The sequence below is a fragment of the Triplophysa dalaica genome, chromosome 15, assembly GCF_015846415.1.
Source record: "Triplophysa dalaica isolate WHDGS20190420 chromosome 15, ASM1584641v1, whole genome shotgun sequence".
NCBI classification, from domain to species: Eukaryota; Metazoa; Chordata; class Actinopteri; order Cypriniformes; family Nemacheilidae; genus Triplophysa; species Triplophysa dalaica.
This window is the reverse complement of record NC_079556.1, coordinates 8,240,713-8,260,651: the sequence shown is the minus strand read 5'-3', so window position 1 is coordinate 8,260,651 and position 19,939 is coordinate 8,240,713. Positions and strand designations below refer to the sequence as shown.

The 19,939-nt window shown below is 38.0% G+C and overlaps 1 protein-coding gene across 3 annotated transcripts in view; it reads left to right on the top strand.

The window, feature by feature from the left end:
* Window positions 1–266: 266 nt before the first annotated feature.
* The window catches only part of ccser2a (coiled-coil serine-rich protein 2a), a 32,048-nt gene continuing 12,375 nt past the window's right edge, over window positions 267–19,939 (top strand). The window contains exons 1-5 of one of the 3 annotated variants that reach the window (XM_056767437.1): window positions 267–1,305; window positions 8,980–10,116; window positions 11,229–11,511; window positions 11,607–11,815; window positions 17,461–17,560. In XM_056767437.1, the coding sequence (XP_056623415.1) occupies window positions 9,022–10,116; window positions 11,229–11,511; window positions 11,607–11,815; window positions 17,461–17,560 (1,687 nt within the window). In that variant the 5' untranslated portion in view covers window positions 267–1,305; window positions 8,980–9,021. The remainder of the gene's footprint in view (window positions 1,306–8,979; window positions 10,117–11,228; window positions 11,512–11,606; window positions 11,816–17,460; window positions 17,561–19,939) is intronic. The other 2 variants (XM_056767438.1, XM_056767436.1) reach the window with 2 other exon arrangements.

Below are 19,939 nucleotides of genomic sequence, written 5' to 3'. Positions count from 1 at the left end.
TCCTTTGTTTGAACAAAGTATTATTAAGTAAATTAACGTAATTAACAATATAAAATAGTTATTTATTGTATTACGAAAGTACCATATACATAAAATATAATGGTCCCTAAGCAAACCAAATGTTTAATGACTACGATTTATACATGGCCTTGAATTAAAACATGACATTAAAAAACAAAACAGCCCTGAAAACATTTAATATGTCCAATATGTCTCTGTACATGTGTCTGTATTTTTTGTCTCCCTTTCTTGTGGCATTAAATAAAAATGTATATATTTAAAAAACATCTGATCCCAGTTGTCAGGTCGAATGTCTAACTACGGTCGTTGGGCTCCGTTTCAGACGTAATTTCCGAGTTTGAGGTAGGAAATACCCTTCGATCACACCTACTTGGCTATGCAGCGACCTCCACTGGGCATGCGCACTTCAAAACCGCATAATGTTTGTAACGCTATCAACAGTTAATTCATATTTGTATTATAACTATAAGCTTAGGGTTGGTGTAGTCATTAGCTAATTTAATTTTTGTTATTTTATGGCAAGATTTCGCCGTAGCTGTATCCCTTCTAGCAACAACCCGCACAACAGGGCTTCATGAATATTCATATTTTCCTCACGGAATGACGTCTTACGTCAGAGTCACACTTTCAACGCGCGTGAGAGAGATCTCGCGAAGGGGGGTCGATAGCTCTGTTGTATCCCGGGGCCAAAAGATGAGAGCACACTTTTCCTATATAGCGAATCAGAATAGAGGCAAACAACCGCCCTGCGTACAAAACGTATGTTTTTGCGTTTTCATACGCGCGTTAACGCAACCACGCGGGTGAAGCGCAGGTGCTGATGGGACACGAAACTGGAATAAACGACGACCATCGTAAACATCACAATGGACTCTGAGTTTACAGCATCACTGTGACATCAACGCTTGTGCTTTTAAACTCATTGCCTTGACCGTAAAGATGCTATATGAAGCTGGATATCGCTCTGCGGCCGTAAACAGCATGCGAACGCTATACTTCTCGATCCTATAATAGGAATGCATTAAAACTTTCGGACTATAGTTTGTGTTGGTAGTAAACAGTCTCAATCAACGTTGTGATATTGGATGCTTTTCTTACATTTCTGGGTTGGTTTAGTGACACGGTTGTTTTGTTACACGAACTTAACTTTAGTGTTTCATAATTTGTGATATTGTGTAATGTGGCTTGTTTAATAAGCATTTAAAGTTGACCGTGAACTCGTCTGAAGCTCCGCATCTCTTGACATTGACCTCATGGGTAGACTCGGCTGATTTCATCTAACAGGTGCGTCAAATCTAATGCATCAATTATTTTTTTATACCGATATGCATTTATTTAGAGCCATATGTTTTCTTTTATATGAACTTTTGTGGTGTAGAATTTATACCATAAGTTGAGTATAAGAACAAAATGATCCTGTATGTTGTTAGTTTTATGTGTGATGCACATGGCACATTGCATTCTTTTCAACTAATTGTAACTTTGAAACCTTCCTCCCAATTCTCGAACTATGTGGGAACATTGATGGAACAGCCACGTTCACTCTGAAGTTCATGTGTTGTTCACTCTCATGATAAGCTGACCTGCTATTTTAAGAACAGACATAACCTTTGCCCCCAGACTGCAACTGCTCTTTTTTTGGCTGATGTCCATCCAAGTTAAAGACAGAAACATGACTTATGCAACACGGAGCCTTCAGGGATATGGAGGATTTACCGGATAAAAGGAAAAAAGTTTAGTCAGAGCAACAACACCCAGTGTGTACATGTGACAAATATCAGCCGCATGCGTATGTAGTCCATGTGATTTAGTACACAGAGGATATTATAGGAAATTGAAGCCTAGAAAAACATAGATCTCTCACATAATGACTTCCTCTGTGTGTATTCCAATAATGCATTAATTCTTCCAGAACCTTACGAGATCTTGTCAGCATTAGGTATAGGAATGAATGCATTAAATATAAGGGTTTCCTGGCACATTTTCACACGTGTAGACTGATTTTAAAGTGAGTATACGCTCATTTATGAGTCATATTGTCATTTGGTGCCGGGGTTAGAACACACACCCAAAACACTTAATACACACACAGTCATTCAGTTGGTTTCTATGGAGCCTGCGTAGCTGTCAGTCACTGGTTATGTTATGTTGGCCATGAACTGTCAGGGATGATTTTGGCTTTACACTGTCTGGTGTGCATTAACTCACCAACTGCCAAAATTAAACTCCTCACTTAACTGTTGATAGACTGCGTGTGTGTCCTCGACAGGTGCGAGGTTCCCCGTGTTTACTGAATTAGTTTGCATGGGTGGCATGGCAAGAGCTGTGGTCTAGCATCTGTCGGGTGTGTGTTCTTATCAAAGAATACTTGCGAGCTCAAAGCCACAGAATATGTGTGGTCATGGTGTACTTTATGTTGTCTGTGTATGTTTCTGAATGAGTGACTACACAACTTACATATGCAATAACAGTGGCACACCTCGATCAAGCTTTCAGATTTTTCTCTTAATGGTTTTTATATCCAGCAGCAGGGGCTATTAGGTGATCATTCTGAACGCTGCTGTCTGCTGATCTAGCTACAGTACCATATTGTATTACAGTGAGTGTAATGTAGTATAATATGAAGGGTCCATGCTATCCTAAGCCCCAGACAGCTGTAATGCGTGGTGTTGGGTTGTGCCTGTGTGTACTTTTATTGTGTGCTAGCTTATATGACCGATATTACATTTGGTTACATGAGTGTGATTATTATTTTTTTTGGACCTGTAACATCATCCTAAATCGTGTTAAGGGTGCTGATGTGTAGTTTGTTCTGCAACAAGATTCTGTGGTTCTGAGTGCAAATGAGTTTTAAGTATGGATATTGTTTAAAGTATGGATATTTTTCCTTGTTTTGTACGATCGGCTGTTATGGCTGCAGTTTTGCCATGAACTATGACTCTTTGATCAATAGGAAGTACTGCTCAATCTAAAATCACTAGGAGATTAAGTTTATGAGTCCTTTATAACGTGCAATTGAAAAAGCAAGACTCGTCAAATATGGAGGACGAGAATTGACTTAAGTGCATTAATACATAAATGAATAATGAATATATTAATACACGCGTAAATAAACAAACAAATAAATAAATACATGCATTAATGCATTAATGCAGGAATAAAGAATTAAAAAAATTAATACATTCATAAATAAATAAAAACATAAATACATGCATAAATGTACAAAAAATTCAATCAATAAATACATAAATGCGTACGTAAATAAATAAAAATATCAACTTTGTACCTTTTTTGTAATTCTACATTTATTTCTGTATATCTAAATTTATTTATAAATTTCTACATTGATTTATACATTTCTACATTTATTTTGTGTCCGTATGTTAATAAGGTAGGCGGTCCTGTTCCTCTCTCAAAACATGATTGTTCTGCTCTAGAAGCGCTGCAGCTACTACTAGCCCTGTTAAAGATGGCGGTGTTTTATGAACGATTGCAAATGATTTAAGATCATTAGTTAATATCAATGATCTTCAACCTAGTGACTACCTTCAGTTTCGTTTGGAACGAATAACAGATGATTAAGTTCAGTAAAGTGATGATATTATCTTTACGAGACAAAGGCAAACAAAGAATGGCTAACAACACCTCTCCCTCAGGTCAAGAAACTCTGCGATAGAGTCATGTTTTCTCAAACGCATTTCCAAATTAATTATCAGAGTAAATATTTCTGCTTCTGTATGAAACATCTCAAATCTGCAACAAAAGTGACTGTTTACTTGCCGCTATCACTGCTTCTTCTTCGGCTCTTGTCTTGTTTACACATGCACCACGTGTGGACACTGACGCCTAGTGGTTATTGCCTGTCGACGCAGACAGTGCCGTAGAAGTATAAATGAAAACCGACATGCAGGCTACGACGTTGGTCCGACGCTCGAGTATAAACTTACCTTGAGTCATGACTGTTCAAAACCTCAGTATGCACAAAACAGTAAGCGAGAAATACCCGGATGGGCTACTGCTTCTGCCGAGTTTGTGATTGTGGATCAGATTGACACTTTTCTATGCCGCAGGAGCTGAGCAACGGTCAAATTTCAAAAGTAATTTGAATAAATAAATCGTGAAACTTTAAGGTGTACGTCCATTTTTAATGTAAAGGCCAATAAATGAATATCTCGTGACTAAATGGTGTATTTATCAACGCTCACGTACAGTTTGTTGTTAATACGTCATAGGTCAAAGAGCATATGGGTCACATGACCATAAAACATGGCGGACGCAGTAAGTCCGAAATGTATTCATACTCGTACTATATACAGTAGAACGTACTGCTTTTAGGTCCGATAGATAGGTACAAATTCAGTTCGTACTGTGACAGAATGTAAATGGTGTAAATGGTACTACTTTTGCTGACCGTATTTGGACCTTCTGTGCAAGAGCAGCGTCTGGATTTTAAGAGGTGATGGCAATTAACTAATTTAATGAGAAACTGTGCATAACAATTGCATGATCTATCGTCCCAGCCCTAGTCTCTCTGCATCTTTATTAACAAACATCTTTGTTTCTGTCAACTTATGTTGCTGTCAAAAGGCGTTTTTACTTAATCTTTAATGATTCTGTTCGTTTGCATCTACTGTCAGTATTCTATTTGTTGTTACATCATCTTGTAGTGTAATAAAAGTTTAATTTATTATTGAACTTAAGTCAGCAGATATAGTAAGTCACTGTTGCTCTGAACAGCTGTAGATTGTTCTGTAGAAAATGTCAAAGTGAGTTTTGGCAGGATTCCTGCTGATTATAGTATTGAACCCTGTGTCAGCGACTTGATCTGTGTGCCTGTGTTTTTTTGTTCTTTTATCTGCTGGGTAGGGGTGGACATGTATTAGGGCATAATAATAAAGCTGTAAATGTTTTTTTTTTGTAAATGTATTAAAGAAGCTGTATATTTGTATGATTAACATAGGGATAATAAAATCAAGACCCATAATTTCAGCTATTAACATATGATTTCCCTTTCTTTTTATCCAGTTGAGAACGATGCAAATCTCCTCTCAGCTGACATGTAAATACTTTTTGCAAATTATGTTTGGCCAGGCTGGGGTTTCCACACTGAACAGATTAGGTTTTTCCCTCGACCGATAGATGAGTAATGTAGTTTCATAACTAATCCTAAAATACATATTTAAATACTTAGTTTAAATGTTGTTATATATGGAAACATACTTTAGCAAGTGGATGGTACAATGTAAAAAGTCCAGTTTTACTAGTCACTTCGATTAGAAAATACAAAAGATAAAAAATCTATATGACCATAAAAATTGTTTCTGCATAAAGGCATACCACTGTCTCTCTCTCTCTATATCTCTTTTTCTATTAGGGACTTAAAAACATTTCTGCTCATAATATAAAGAGGTTGCCGCGGGTCCTTAAAAAGTATTAAATTAAGTTTTACTTATATAAGGCCTTTAAAGTGGAAATGAACTGTCCAGTCAAGTAGACATTATTTATTAAAGAAGTTGCCACTCCAAATCAAAAATGATATAGTAAACCAGATTAATGTCACCATTTAAAAGAAAAAAGGATGCCTTGAAGCAAGGGCGTCACCATCTTGCAGTGCCGCTGATGGGGACGTCACTGGGTTAGTGGCCTGAGACATGTTATGTTAAAGAGACATAGTTAAATACAGGACAATGGAGGACAAATAAGGAAAGATCACCGTGACCGTTCTTTGATTTGATTGGTAACCACAATTGCTCTGAAAACAGTAACTCTCACCTTCTTACATTTGATTGGCCAATGGCCACCTTATTTTGACATTGAGGTCCACTGTTAGACCACGGAGGAAAGTTTGCAGCACCAAAATACAGATGGGCTTTTAGGCATTTATTTCACACATTTTATTACACTCCTCAGAAAAAAATGGCGGGTACGATCCTACGTGAGAGAATGGATGTTTGGCGTGGAAGCGTGAGTAAACAGTCAATTACATGAGTCTCACGTCGAATGCGTGAGAGTTGGTCCCTGTGTGTACACGTTGTGTTTGCTCCTTAGCCCACTGAGATGTGATGTATTTGGAATTAAGTGGTCGGCTTTGAATCTGTTCTTTACTAGTCTGATCCATGATTTTTTGAGTCTCAATGGACGCCACACTTAAGTGGAAACACTTCAGGAGACTTTATGTCATCCTCAGATTAGGTGAATTCTGCAGGATTTCCGGAAGTGTGTAACAGCATTCACCTACTTTTTATATGGAGGATTTTTAACATTCATGCTTAATGTTATATTTGTTTCCCAGTCATTGCTTAGTTCTTTTGCAGGGTAATGTTTTAAGTTATGACCGAAACAAAGAAATTGATGACTAAATTCTAAAACTAGTCCAAGCAGATTATGCACCTGCCCCTAGAAAATGTATAACAGCCTCAGTAGGTGTTTTGTTGAGTTAAAGGGATTTGGCAGCGTGTGCTGTGGTTGACCTGATTTGTCAGAATGAAGAAGATTATAAAGCTCTCCCCTCAATGTGCCTCTCCCTCCCTCTTTCTTTCGATGTCTGTCCGCTTGTCTGGTGTGATTGCTGGTACAGTATAATCTCTATCATAGAATGTGGGTCAGTGTGTGAATAAAGGGTTGCTGTGTTCATATCTGGTTTGCCCTTGTTTCAATGGACGTATTCCCTTTGTTGTTTTGGTTCAAGTCCCTCTGTGGTCTATAATAATAACATTTAAAAGCCTTCTATGAGTGAAAAAGGTTTTTCCTGTGATGATAATTCCTTTATGCCTTAAAAAATCTTGAATGTAACGACATCCCTGTCTCAATAAGTATATCCATGATAATGTGAAATGGTCTCCGTCTCCACTCAATACCCTCGGCTCCAACACTATGCATCAGTGTTAATTTTGACAGCAATTTTTGATTTAGTTTTAGTCATAGTCTTTTGACGAAAATGCAATTTAGTTTTGGTCACATTTTTTTCAACCCCATCGTTTTAGTCGACGAAATATGAAAAACATTTTAGTCTACCTAAATATAAAGGGTTAAGCTTTCCTGTAGCTCAGTTGTAAGAGCATGGCATTAACCATGCCAAGGTAATGGGTTTGATCCCAAGGGATTGCACATACTAAGAAACAAATGTATAGGATATATGCAATGTAAGTTGCTTTGGACAAAAGCGTCTGCCAAATGCTTAAATGTAAATCATTTACTTGGTGTAATTAAATGTTCCATACAAAGATTCAACTATTTTGATATAATTTACTTCACCTTTGAATGAAATAATCCAGTTCATTACCTTTATTTTTCAGGAAAAATCATTAAATAGATATGCATTGTTGGAACACAGAACATTAGACCATGAACGACATGTTCCAGTTCATTCAATCCCATTTGACTCAAATGACTCGATATGTAGGGCGTATTCATGTTCTGAGTGTAATCTGGGCGGAATCTTTGACAAGAACCATTGATTATCTCAGCCGTACAAAATGAAGATGGAAGAATACGGTTTCTTTTGTTTAAAAGCAGAGACTCTGTTCTTTCATTGGATATTGTTTGTCCATATATTCTTTACAGAAACAGTACTGTGAACCACTAAAGTTGGGTGAAAATGTAAAAAAAAACGCTGGCGTAGGCTGGCAACTTTTTTTTAAAAGGCTGGCGAGGAAAGAGTTAAAGAGAGTTGCTTTTAAGAAGACATACATTGTATTACATTTCTTTAGTCATGCAAACAGGTTACATATTTGGTTCGAATGTACAGTTTAACTCACTTTATCACTTCTATAATGAGTAGAGGAGAGTGCTGGTTTTCTTTTGGCTGACTGTTGCATTTAACGTTAATGCAGCAGCTCGTGTTTGCGGATCACATGATCACATGCTACACATGCTGTGTCCCACCTGGAAGACTTCCATCCCTAAAGTTCACGAGGTTTAGTTCGGCTCACTCTGTTGGAGATATCCTGGATTCTCCCCACCCCGTTTTAGCTGTGCTGTCACGTTTCACAGAACTGTCCAATCCGATCACTTGATGGCAGGGGTCCAACTACATTTACTTTGCATTTAGGCATTTAGCTGACGCTTTTATCCAAAGTGATTTACAACAGGCGAGGAAACAACAAAGTGGTAAATCGAAGAGGTAACTATAGAAAAAGAGCTATAATGAGTTACCAGGTTACAAGTTTGCATGCTCCTGTCAAGCGTTGCTGAAAAAGATAACGTTTATATAGGCCATTGCCAAGTGACAACAACAACATTGTTATTGTGAATTCATTTTATTTAAATGCACAAAAGTAACATTATATATGAACAAACCGTCCATGCCATAGGCTTGTCCTTGTGTCTAATGATTGATAATCCAGGGTATAATAATCTAGAATACGTTTTTTTGATGTACAGCTTGAAATCTGGTCTGTGGCCCAAGATGCTGGGATAATCTCCAGTCCACCACGACCCTGCATAGAACACGCAGTACAAGTCGGTTGGATAGATAATCGATTTCTCCGTCTCTCCCTCCCTCTCTCTCGCTCTCTTCCTCTCTCTCTGTATCTCCTATACCCACACACTTTGTGTCTGAGGAACATTGGTTAGGTTTGGTAAAATCTTTGCTTGTTCCTCTTTTTGATAAAAAGCTAAATTAATACATTTAAACTTGAAACGTTACAAAATTATTTTGTTTAATTAGCTGTTATTAAGCTTCTACTAAAAAATTTCATGACAATATTGATCATTTAGACGACTAGTGAGGTGTGAAGAACTGACCCAGTTTCTTGATGTGATGATACAGTAGTTCCATCAGTTGTTGAGTTTTCTATAGGACAGTGTTTTACTAACCTACTAATTAGCATTTATGTTTGGTTGTTATTTGGTTTGAAACTGTGCTAATGGAAAAACAAATTGGTTATGGCTAATAAACAAAGTTTATGGCCAAAAAAATTGACTTTAAATAATCTGTTTTTTGCTGTTTCCCTCTAGGTCTCTGTATATTTGGTCCGTCCACGATTCTGTTATTTGCTGATGGAACAGAAGATTCTCAGCAAGTCTCCCATGGTGTCCAGACTACCAAAATTTGGTGCCCGCCCAGTCAATGGTACCCCCTCACCCCTTCCCAATGGGACAACCCAGACTGCGCCCATACAGGAAGTCAAAAGTCCCCCTGCTAAGCCAAATGGATTCGTCAGAGCCTCTTCCTTTTCTATGAAATGGAGAAAGGAGAGTGGTGGGACAGTGGACCCTAAAAGCCCTGATGAAAGTCGTCCGCCCGAGGAAAAGAGAGACATCCGCTCCCTGCATTCTCCAGCAAACAGGGAGTTAAAAAGCCCTTCTGTTTGCTCAACTAAAATACACAGGTCTGCCTCCTCCATTTCAACTGGAAGCCCCAAACCTGTACCCAAGTCCATTCCAAGTCCTAAATCAAAGCCCCAAAACTCTCGGATCACAACAACCGTCAACACTCAGGACTTAACCCAAAAAATCTCATGCTCCAAGGCAACTCAAAATGGAACATTGCCTGTGGGGTCGACCCCTGGGCGGATGGTTTCTTCAGGGCTCCAGCGACCCAGAGCAAACTCTGGATCTCATGGAAGTAGCTCCAGGGATAGCCTGTCCCATTCTAATGACAGCCTGTCACTGCAGTCTATCGTGCCTGACTATATGGTGCGTTCTCAAAGCTTCACTCATTTTAAGCAGCTACCCTCACCAAGCAATGCACCCATGATACGGTCCTTCTCTTTCAACAAGGCCGTGGAGTTAGCGAAACCACTGGCTAATACACAGCTACGCACTCCACGAACATTTGGTCTCAAATCTCCCCAAAGCCTTAGCAAAGGCAAATTGGCACTCGGTTTCGGGGGCTTGCGGTTTAGAAAGGGGCTTTCAGACCAACTCCCGGCTGCAGCTACTTCGCCAGACAGCTTTACACCCCCTAATGTCATAAAAAGACCTCTTCTATCCAACTCTGTGTTGACAAAGCCCTCATTACAGGCATGCAGGCTTAATCGAACAGTTGCTGCCAAATCACAGTGCTCTCTATTGGTTGGGAGGACACTTATAGAGAATGACGTTATAACGCCTCCACTTACTCCAGAGCTGCCTCACTGTCCAACGAAGAGTGTAAGTATCTTTAATTAACATGTATGATTACCATTTATAATTCAATATTTAGGGGACATTTTTTCAAGAAACATAAAGGTTAAAGGGATTTTTAGATATATTTTGAAGCCTCCTGTCCCTCCGTTTCATGTCATGCCTAACAACACCCTTCACCTGTGATTTATTTACGATAATGCACTAGCTTAGAGTACCTTATTGCTTAAAAAAGAATGCTTAATTCCAGCGCTTGATTTTGATTGGTTAAGTGTACAATTCTGTGCCTCATTGTGCAGCACACTAAACGACATAAATGAAACATTTGTTGCTGTTCACAGTCGATCAGGGACAATTTTTCAATTGGATAGAAGGCTTTATGTGATTTAACTTCATGAACGTTGCATTGATGCATATTTTTTGGCCTTAATATTTGTATTGTGTGGTAACCGTTTTGTAATATTTATTATATCGTTAATACAGTCCTCTTTTAAATTTAAAGGTACAGTGTGTATTTTTTTGGAGGATCTATTGACCGAAATGCAATATAAAATACATAACTTCAGAGGTGTATAAAGACCTTAAATAAGGAAGCGTTATATTTTTATATAACATTAGAACAAACTATTTCTATCTACATAACTCACAGGTCCTCTTGCATGGAATTCCCCATGTTGTTTCTATAGTAGCCCTAAAGGACAAATTGCTCTACAGAATGTGTTTCATAAATACGTTATATCCTCTGGCAAAGAAAGAAAAACTAACAAGAACTTAGCCCTGTGTCAGCCACTGTGGTGCATCGAAAGGGAGGGGTGGAGTGAGCCGTTGGTTGCAATTCGCTACCTTACCACTAGATGCTAGATTTTAAACACTGGGCTTTTGAGTGTTTCTGTTCCAGTTTAAATGATGTCGGTAATCAAAAATGTGTTTATTGTGATATGATTCTTTTATAATTTAACATAATAAAAAGATTATTAGTTGATTAATTGAAAAAGTCTAAATAAAACGGTGTATTGATGGCACCGTGATTAAATTGGAAAAGGTAAATAGTCATTATATTGTGATGAAAAATAGCCGTCACATGGGTACCCTAGAGAAAAGGGAAATTTGCTCTAAAGCTGTATTTTTCTTTTGAAAAGGCATCAACTCATTCAGATTCCCCTGAGGAGGTCTTGATAGAGCAGGGGCTGGATGGGAACCTCCAACGCAAAGTGGAGGGCACAGAGGACATGTCTCTCTCCTCTGCATCCTCTCTGGAGAGGAATGACACCAGTGAGGAGTTCCTTGATGACTTTGACAACATAGGGGACCAATCGCAGAATGGGATCTCGCATAACAAAAGTCTTGGTGTCACATCCACCCAGACACGCCTTCAGAGCTTCTTAACTGAGACCATGGACTGGACTGGGATTGGTCTTGGAGGTATATGCTAGAACTATTGCATTTGTGAAAAGGAGAGAACTAGATGACATATCTTACATATTCTCACCATATGATTCTCCCTTATTTGTTCTCAGGTGGTAAGGCAGATTTTAGGACTGGACCAACGCATGGGCCGTCACTCACATCCCCTGATGGAGATTGTCTCGCAGCTTCTTCTCTGGAGCTGTCACCCTCAAACAGCTCCGGGGGGACGTACATGTGGGATGAGGAGGGAATGGAACCACTGGGACACAACAAGCACATGCACTGTTGCAGCAGCTATGAGTCAGACCTCAACAGCATTGTGAGTACATGCATACTCTTCGCCAAAATGATTATACGTCAAGGTTGACTCCCATTGCTCTCCTACAGAGCAACAGTATGATGGTGGAAGACTCAGACAGTCAAAAATAAATTATAAATTGTTTCTATAATCCGATCTCTCCTTTGCTCCACGAGTTAGCATTTGTGTTACGAATTTGTGTGTGTGCTTTTGCCTTACGACCTTATCCTGCTAATTATTTCCCTGCTTATTATGGAATAGCCTCTATGGTTCTGACCCGTGACTGCAGCGTTCTGACTGCAGAATTTGCCGTTGTGAAGTGAAGTACTGTTTTACCTCAGCTGCTCCAGAGCCCCTTGATCTGGTGCCAGTGCGGAACACTACCGCTTAACATTCCAGCTTCTGATCGGACTAAAACCAGATGGGATATTTTTTATTGAATGATTTCTACTGTATGATTCGATCTATGGAATGAAGAACAGGAATCGTAGAATAAAGAGAAAACACAAACGCCATTCGTTCAAGTTTGCATCATTCCTAAACAGTTTTGACATTGAAATGATTGTGTCTTAAAGGGCAAAAAATAAAACAAAATTCTGTTATTACTTACTCACCTTCAGACTGTTCCAAACCTGTTTACATTTCTTTGTTCTGTTGAACACAAAGACTATATTTGGATGAATGTCAGTAACTAAATAGATCTCATCCCCATTTACTGCCATTGTAGAGAAAATAAATACTATGGGATTTAATGGGGGATGAGATCTGTTTTGTTTACTGACATTTTTCCTAATATCTCTCTTTGTGATTAGCAGAACAAGTAAATGTACACAGGTTTGGAACAATCTAACGGTGAGTAAATGTTGACAGAATTCTCATTTTTAGGTGAACTATCCCTTTAAGTAGTATTATAATAAGTATTCGTAAAGTGCTAGTATAATCTACTGTGCACACTCTTAAATCTGACGTTAACCACAAATCATTGCACAAGTTAAAACTATTGTAAACATCACTTAAGAAATAATGAATGAAGATGTAGCAGAAAGGTGAATAGTTTTTTGTGGTGTCATGTTTGTCAAGTGTAGTCCCAGTATTTGTAGTCCTTTAAGACAGTACATTTGGTGCATTGTACAAGCAGGCGAGCCATGACAAGCATTATGTAATAGGGTTGTGTATAAATTGAAAGTTGTCTGAGTCATTGTTATCATAGTTTTATTGTTTTTTCCACTAATGTAGTTCAACCTAAGTGGCCAGGTTAAACAAGTCTTTGAGTGACATCTAGTGGTGTGCTGACGGTATTGCAAGGAATTAAACATTCTGTCAGTCTGTGTTTTTATGTTAGTATGCTAAACTGCGTTGTAATTATTGTTCATATTTAGGAGTTTGGAATTAAACTCATAATCCCAAGTATTAGAATTAGATTCATAACTAATCCCACAAATTTTGTGTTGTAGAAATGAATGACACCTCAAATAGCTCTGCCTTAGCAACCACCAAAAATACCCAGCAACAGCATAGCAATGTCCTAATAAACTATCACTGACAAACCCTTTTTTAGCTGTGCAACTTTATTCCTGCACCCACTCACAACAGTCAAAGTGTTCTGACAATTTATAATGGAATATATGCTTAAATACATATTATTGTTATGTGAAAAATCATTTTCTGTTACAGAAATAACTATGGCTGCATAATACTCCCTTACATAATATGTCATGTATAATATAGTATTAATATATTGTATAATATACAAAATATTTCCTAACTACACAAGGGGGCTGTATGAACTTTTAAGAGTCCTTCCATGTCTCTTCTTTGTGTGTATTTGTGTGTTTAATCCCTTGGTTGACTTTGACTTCAAAACGCATCCCCTGTTAGGCTCAGTTAAGAGTTGTTTATATATTCTATATATAGTCTGTCTTGCAGGAGGCATTTACAGGCCAATTCATTAGTGAATAAATGAGCTAGGTGCCTAAGCCTTGTGTTCACGACACTAAGTGATTCTGGGACATGGTTTTATCTGCTGCTGTTCCAGCATTAATTAGCTGGGACTTAAAACTCATTGTTTACGCTTTATCATTTACTGACATTGCTTATGCTTCAAGCAGGATTTGAATAATTTCTATAAGTACTTAAGCCCCATAATCACATCCTAATTTATTAGGTTATTGCTTTATTGAGTCTCTTTTATTTTGCTTTAATCTTTTGGAGCCCTACATTTCCTTATGGCCCTTTCAGAGTCCTGTTTTTTTTTTGTGTTTTTTGGATCTCTGGGCGGCAGTGGCAGTTTGAAATTTAATCTATATTGACAGCAAAAGAATATCAAGCGTTAAATGCTGTTTATTCTTAAGGCAGTTATGATGCTTGGCCATTATTGCTTTCTGAGATTTGCTGGTGATGCTGTGAAAGCATTATGCTAAGACACTCTAGACACAATTGTGATATCCTGTAATTGAGAAAAACAAATATGTGTCAAAAATATATGTGTGTGTATGTGAATCTATTTGAGAACGTTTTTGTAATTTTATGCTGAACTGAACTTATCCATAATGCCTACACTTAGTTTTCTGAATAATTTATGGATGACGTAGGTCAGTGACGATGTGAATGAGTGTGGAATGATGGAAGTTGTTGTAAATGAATCTACATGAATCGTAGTTTCTGGAACTGTTTGAATGAAAACAATAACTTAAACTTGATATGCAATGTTTTATTTAAAAAAAGTATTAGATTACTTGATTACAACCTTTTTTGAAAAAAATTCTGTTTAATGATTGAATAATTATTTTCGATCTTGTTCAAATATAATGCTTGATTCCCAAGTGCAGGGCTCAGATCGTGTGAAATGTGATCAGAATTGTGGGCTTGTCTAATAGGACCTTTCTTAAATGTTATCTGAAGTTCTGTCTGTATCAGTCCAGCTCTAAAGGGATCTTTAATCCGATCTGTGCAGGTCTATGTGAAATGAGCTGCGATATGCCTGCTCTTTCTGCGCAGAAGGAGAGGGCTGATGGAGCTTGGGCTGCGTGTCTAAGCTGCCGCCCAGCGCAGTGAAATGTCATTTCCTTTGAAGCAACCTGCCGTGACTAAGCCCCTTTATGGAGAGAGTATGAGATAGTAAGGCCTGGAGACTCTGTGTGTGTGCGTGTAGGTAAAGGGTGTCACATCTTGGTTCTTTAAATGCACTTTGTAGTCACTTTGAGACAAAGAACTGTTGGTTGTGTTGTACATGTGGGTGTTTTTGGGGGCGTGTAGCACCATGTTTTGGCCTGAGGCTTGTTTCTGTTTAAAAAGGTATAAATATGATGGAAGATATTTGAGAACAATGTGTCAGCTTGAAGAGACATTTTGCACATTATCTTTCTGTGAAGGGATAGCATAATTGATCATGTTCTCTGAAGTGTGCTGAGAGCGAATTTGTACCATTGTGCTTTGCCACAGCTGTCCTTTTTACGTGAATATTATGCAAAAAAATCACATTCTGAACAAGAAATCTTCTTGGAGATGTAAATGTGTTTTATGTAGCTCGATAACCTTTATAATGTAACATTCTATATGTGCAGTGCAGATTTAGCTGTTGCATAGGTTAAGGGATAGAAATGCAAAGGTTGTAGCTTTGAACTAAAGGTAGCGCATGAATCATTAACTGGAAGTTTACTGCGACCCATTTGTCAGCATTGTGCCCCTGAGCGGGACACTTACCCCCACATTGATTCATAGGAAATGTCCTTGCAATTAGTGTACCGTTTAAGCATCTGTTAAATGTCAAGTGACCAATTAAAAAAACAAGCCTTTTAAAGGCGTCCTACTTCCACAAAAGGAAGTTCAATTGTTAATGTAAATAAATCAGCAAAACAAGAATGTTGTTTTGTACAAAACTTGGTTAGGAATCTTTACTGAAATAAAACTATATACTAAATGTGCTGGCTTCTGAAGCTTAACAAGGTCAACTTGTAAAAAAAATTGTTGAATGTATGACATTCCTCCGCACCCCCACGCGTCATGCAGCGAGCGAAAGAAAGAGCACGCCCACGCGTCAACCAGCCAGCATGAGAAGGAGTACACCTATCATTGCCACTTCTCTTGGCTGACGGAAGTTCAGCTGTGTTTGTTTTACTCGATGCATTTTGGTGATGAATGTTATATATACGGTGGATATCACGCTGGATTTGGAGATCGAGAAATGGCGCGGTCGCAGCGCTAAAAGATGCCGGACATGACCTGTTTGTCAAAAAGTCATATTTTTGTTCTTTGTTGGCATAATGTAATCAACACAAACTTATAGTGAAACAACAGTTATGCAGGGATAATGCGATGATGTATTGTGTGCTCGTGCTGTAGGTCTGCCTCCCGGAGCTTGACTTTTCCCTGAAACAATCATACAACTATATCGGTCTTTTATAAATTTGATCAAACTAAATAGTCTTCGAAGATACAAAGTATGCAATTCTATGGTATATGTACTAAAGATTACTGAGTGTGTTACGTCATCTTTAATAGCACAGTTTGAAACGACCTCTTTCATAGCAAAAACTCATAGCAAGGTTACAGTATGTTCTAACCTCTGCTCCGCCAGGCGCTCTGCTCACATTACTCCTCTACTGGATGATGTTCACTGGCTACCTGTGACATCATGTATTCACTTTAAGATATTACTGTTATCATTTAAGGCATTGAATGGTCTTGCGCCTCCATATTTGTCTGACCTAGTCTAATCCTACACTACTGCCCGGTCCCTCAGATTAACTGAGCTCGGTCTTTTGTCCATTCCTCGTTTTTGTCTGTCTGCTTTAAGTGGTAGGTAATTTAATGTTAATGCTCCTAAATTATGAAATTTGCTACTCCTTACACTTCATAAGATATAATCTTTGCCTACCCTCAAGACTCAGGTAAAGATGTAGCTTTTCAATATGTATTTTGGATAATGTGGAAATATGTGGCCTTATGTGTCTGTATTATGGATGTGAACGACCTTGAGCTATGGAAAGGTGCTACATAAATAAAATATCTTCTTCTCTTTCATTTTTAATTGAGTTTTATGATTTTCACCTTGACAAGCTTTTGCATTTTCAAATAATCAAATTGCCCCAAAACTCCCGGTTTTGATTTATGAATTAAAATCAAAAACGTAAAGGTCTATTCATGTAGCATTCATCTACTCTCTTTGAGTTATGTCAGCGTACATCTGTGAATTACCATACTGTATTCTTCCCAATATTAGACCGTACTGATTATAACACAACACCCCATTTTCAAGATTTACCTTTTGGAAAAAGCCTTTTTGGAGATAAAATCTTGTGATATATAAAGATAATACATTTATTTTTCACAAAGCATATTTTATTGTAATATGTGTATATTGTATATACTGATAAAACTTTTAAAAACACTATTATAATAGAAATACCATTAGGTGTGACAAAATTTCATTTATATAAAATCTTATTTTAGAGAGAGAAAAACTAAAAAGACTACAAGCTTTTCTATGACTGTTAGCATTTTTAAGCTAATTTTTAAACTAAATGAACAGTAGTTTTACACATATTTTTGAGGATGTATAATTGATGAAATAAAATGTAAAATATTTATAAGAACACTATAGGACTAGATGTTCCCACCACCCAAAACTTACAGCGGTTCTCTGTCTGTCTGTTTGTCATTCTTAGGACATTCTCAACAACTTCGATTACACTGGGTCATGTGACCTGGAGGAAGATGACCTCATGCTTGATGTGGATCTGCCAGAAGACGGGGCCTTGCGCAGTGGTATGTGCTCACAAGCAAGCACACACACACACATACATTCAGTTTTGTAGTTAAACCTGCAATCAACGAACCAAAATTGCCCCTCAAGGTCTAAATGCCTTTCCAAACAACACAACTGTGATTATGGTTACGAAAAGTTTTCTAGAATTACTTTGTAACGATCTTGGTCTGTTTTTTTTTGTGAAGATAGTTACTGAATGACGTCCCCACCATATTTTCTCAAACCTCTGAGTCTGGTTAATAAATGACTGAAATAATGAATCTGATTCTGTTCAGCACTGTTTATCTATATAGCTAGAATAATCCACTTACTAGATTTGTAACCTAATCAACCTTGTGTTGATCTGTCTGTGATCTATTGAATTGCTTTCCAATCGCTTTCTGTTTGCACAGACGTGATAGCTGTTCAGATTTAATCAGCATGCTGATTGATCACAACCAAATGTAATTGTGAATAATGACTGTTCAAATGGAAAGTTTTCTGCAACTTAGTGTCTTTATTTTAAATCATTTGGACATTAATGAAGAATGTTGAGGAGGGATACAGTAACAGAAGATGATGTATTTAATTTCTTATTTCTGTTGTTTGAAAGACATATTGTTTCATTGATCTGACACAGCTGGCTAATACGACAGAGAACAACAGACTTATTTTGCAGCAGCATGTTTATAAGTTTACATGACGGTGGGGAAGGACTTTGCTTATTTTATACCCCATCTGCTGGGTGGGCTTAAAGACTGTAGTGATGCTTTTGTTTGTGGAATTTTTATAAGGGAAAGTGTTTATTTTTGGTGCTGTGACAGATAAAGTATTTTTTATACCATTTTAATCTACTTTTTTTGTGATTTAGCAGGACTACTATGTGTTGAAAATAACATTTTAAAGTTGCTTCTTGAGTTTTATAAACTGTTTTAGTCCCATAAATTGTCTGTTATTGTAACGTTGGGTGTTATAAATAGCAAATGCTTAAATGTTGTACTTTCTGTCTTCACACAGAAGCTATTAAAGACAGTTATTATAATAACTAATGGGGGGAGTTTAGCCAAAATTGTTTCATCCTTTATCCACCCTGTATTTAACTTTTTTTCTGCAGAACAAAAAAGAAGATATTTTGAAGAATGTTGTTATCCATACAACATTGACCCTCTTTGACTTCAATTGAATGAACACAAAATAATTTCTCAAAATCTCTTTTATAATTTTATATGTGAGTCCATTTAAAATGTAATCTGAATCATCTGATTCTCAGTTTTAAGGTTTTAGGCATTGGAGATGTTGTTTTGTGTGGATCATTTCTTGTTCCTGTCAGTCTCTGGGATGTATAACATGTGATGTCATAAGCTTTACAAAGGTTCTGTATTTTCTCAGACACTCTGGTTACGTTCCAATAAATGAGTGCTTCCTCTGTATACAGGAAGGGTGTGGGGCGGTCGCTTCCCACACGGTACTGGTCCACTTGGATCTATCAACAGTTAGTGGTGGATAAAAAAGCTCTTGTTTATTGAGTTTTTTGCTTGTTTTGTGTTTACATTCGGTATTTTGGCAGGCGCAGTCAGAAGGGGAATATAATTCACTCACTTTTACAACACGCGCTGTGCGGTATTTATAGCCCCGGGCGTTTTGCCCCGCAGTCATGTGAGGGGGACAGATTCAGAAAGAGCTTGGAGGAGGGAATATATGACTTGAGGCCCCCTCCCTCTCTGGCTTTCTCCTTCCCTTCTTTATTCCTTCCATGGTCGATCTGCCCTCTTGGCAGGCAGGAAGACCCGCTGTTTTGACGCTGGTTCCCGTGACCAGAGGGAGGCCCTGCCTGAGGGCTGTGTCGACCCTGCCGAAAAACACCACCGTCTTGCCGCCAGCACGTCCAACTCCTCTTCTCTTCTGAAGGAGCTGGGGCTAAGGGATTACAGCTGTGTGTCTGAATGTGTGTCTGATTCTGGTCAGTGTTCCCAGGGAGTTCCCAGAACTCACAAACACACACACACACTCATGTTCCAGCGGGGCGTAAAAGTTATTGGCTCTTCAACTGCTCAGCTGAGAAAGTCGCGAGAAGTTTTACAGGAAAGTTTGCTGCGTACCTTACGAAACACTGGGAATGTTTGTCGAGCTGGATATAATCTTTGTCTTTTGTTAAATTTGAAATGGTGTTTTTCTCTCAATGTGTCATTCAGAATAGACGGCTATTTGTATTCGTGGATGAGTTTTAGGCTGTTTTTTCTGAGGCTTTGGTACGAAGGACAAGTGGAATATAGCAGGTTTGTTTTGAGCTAGTTTAGATTTCTGTTTGTTCTGAGTGCTGTCTTACGTTGTATGTGAGACAGAGAGAGAGATTTAGTTAAAAGAATAGAGTTATACTTTTACAGAGAATATCCAAAGAC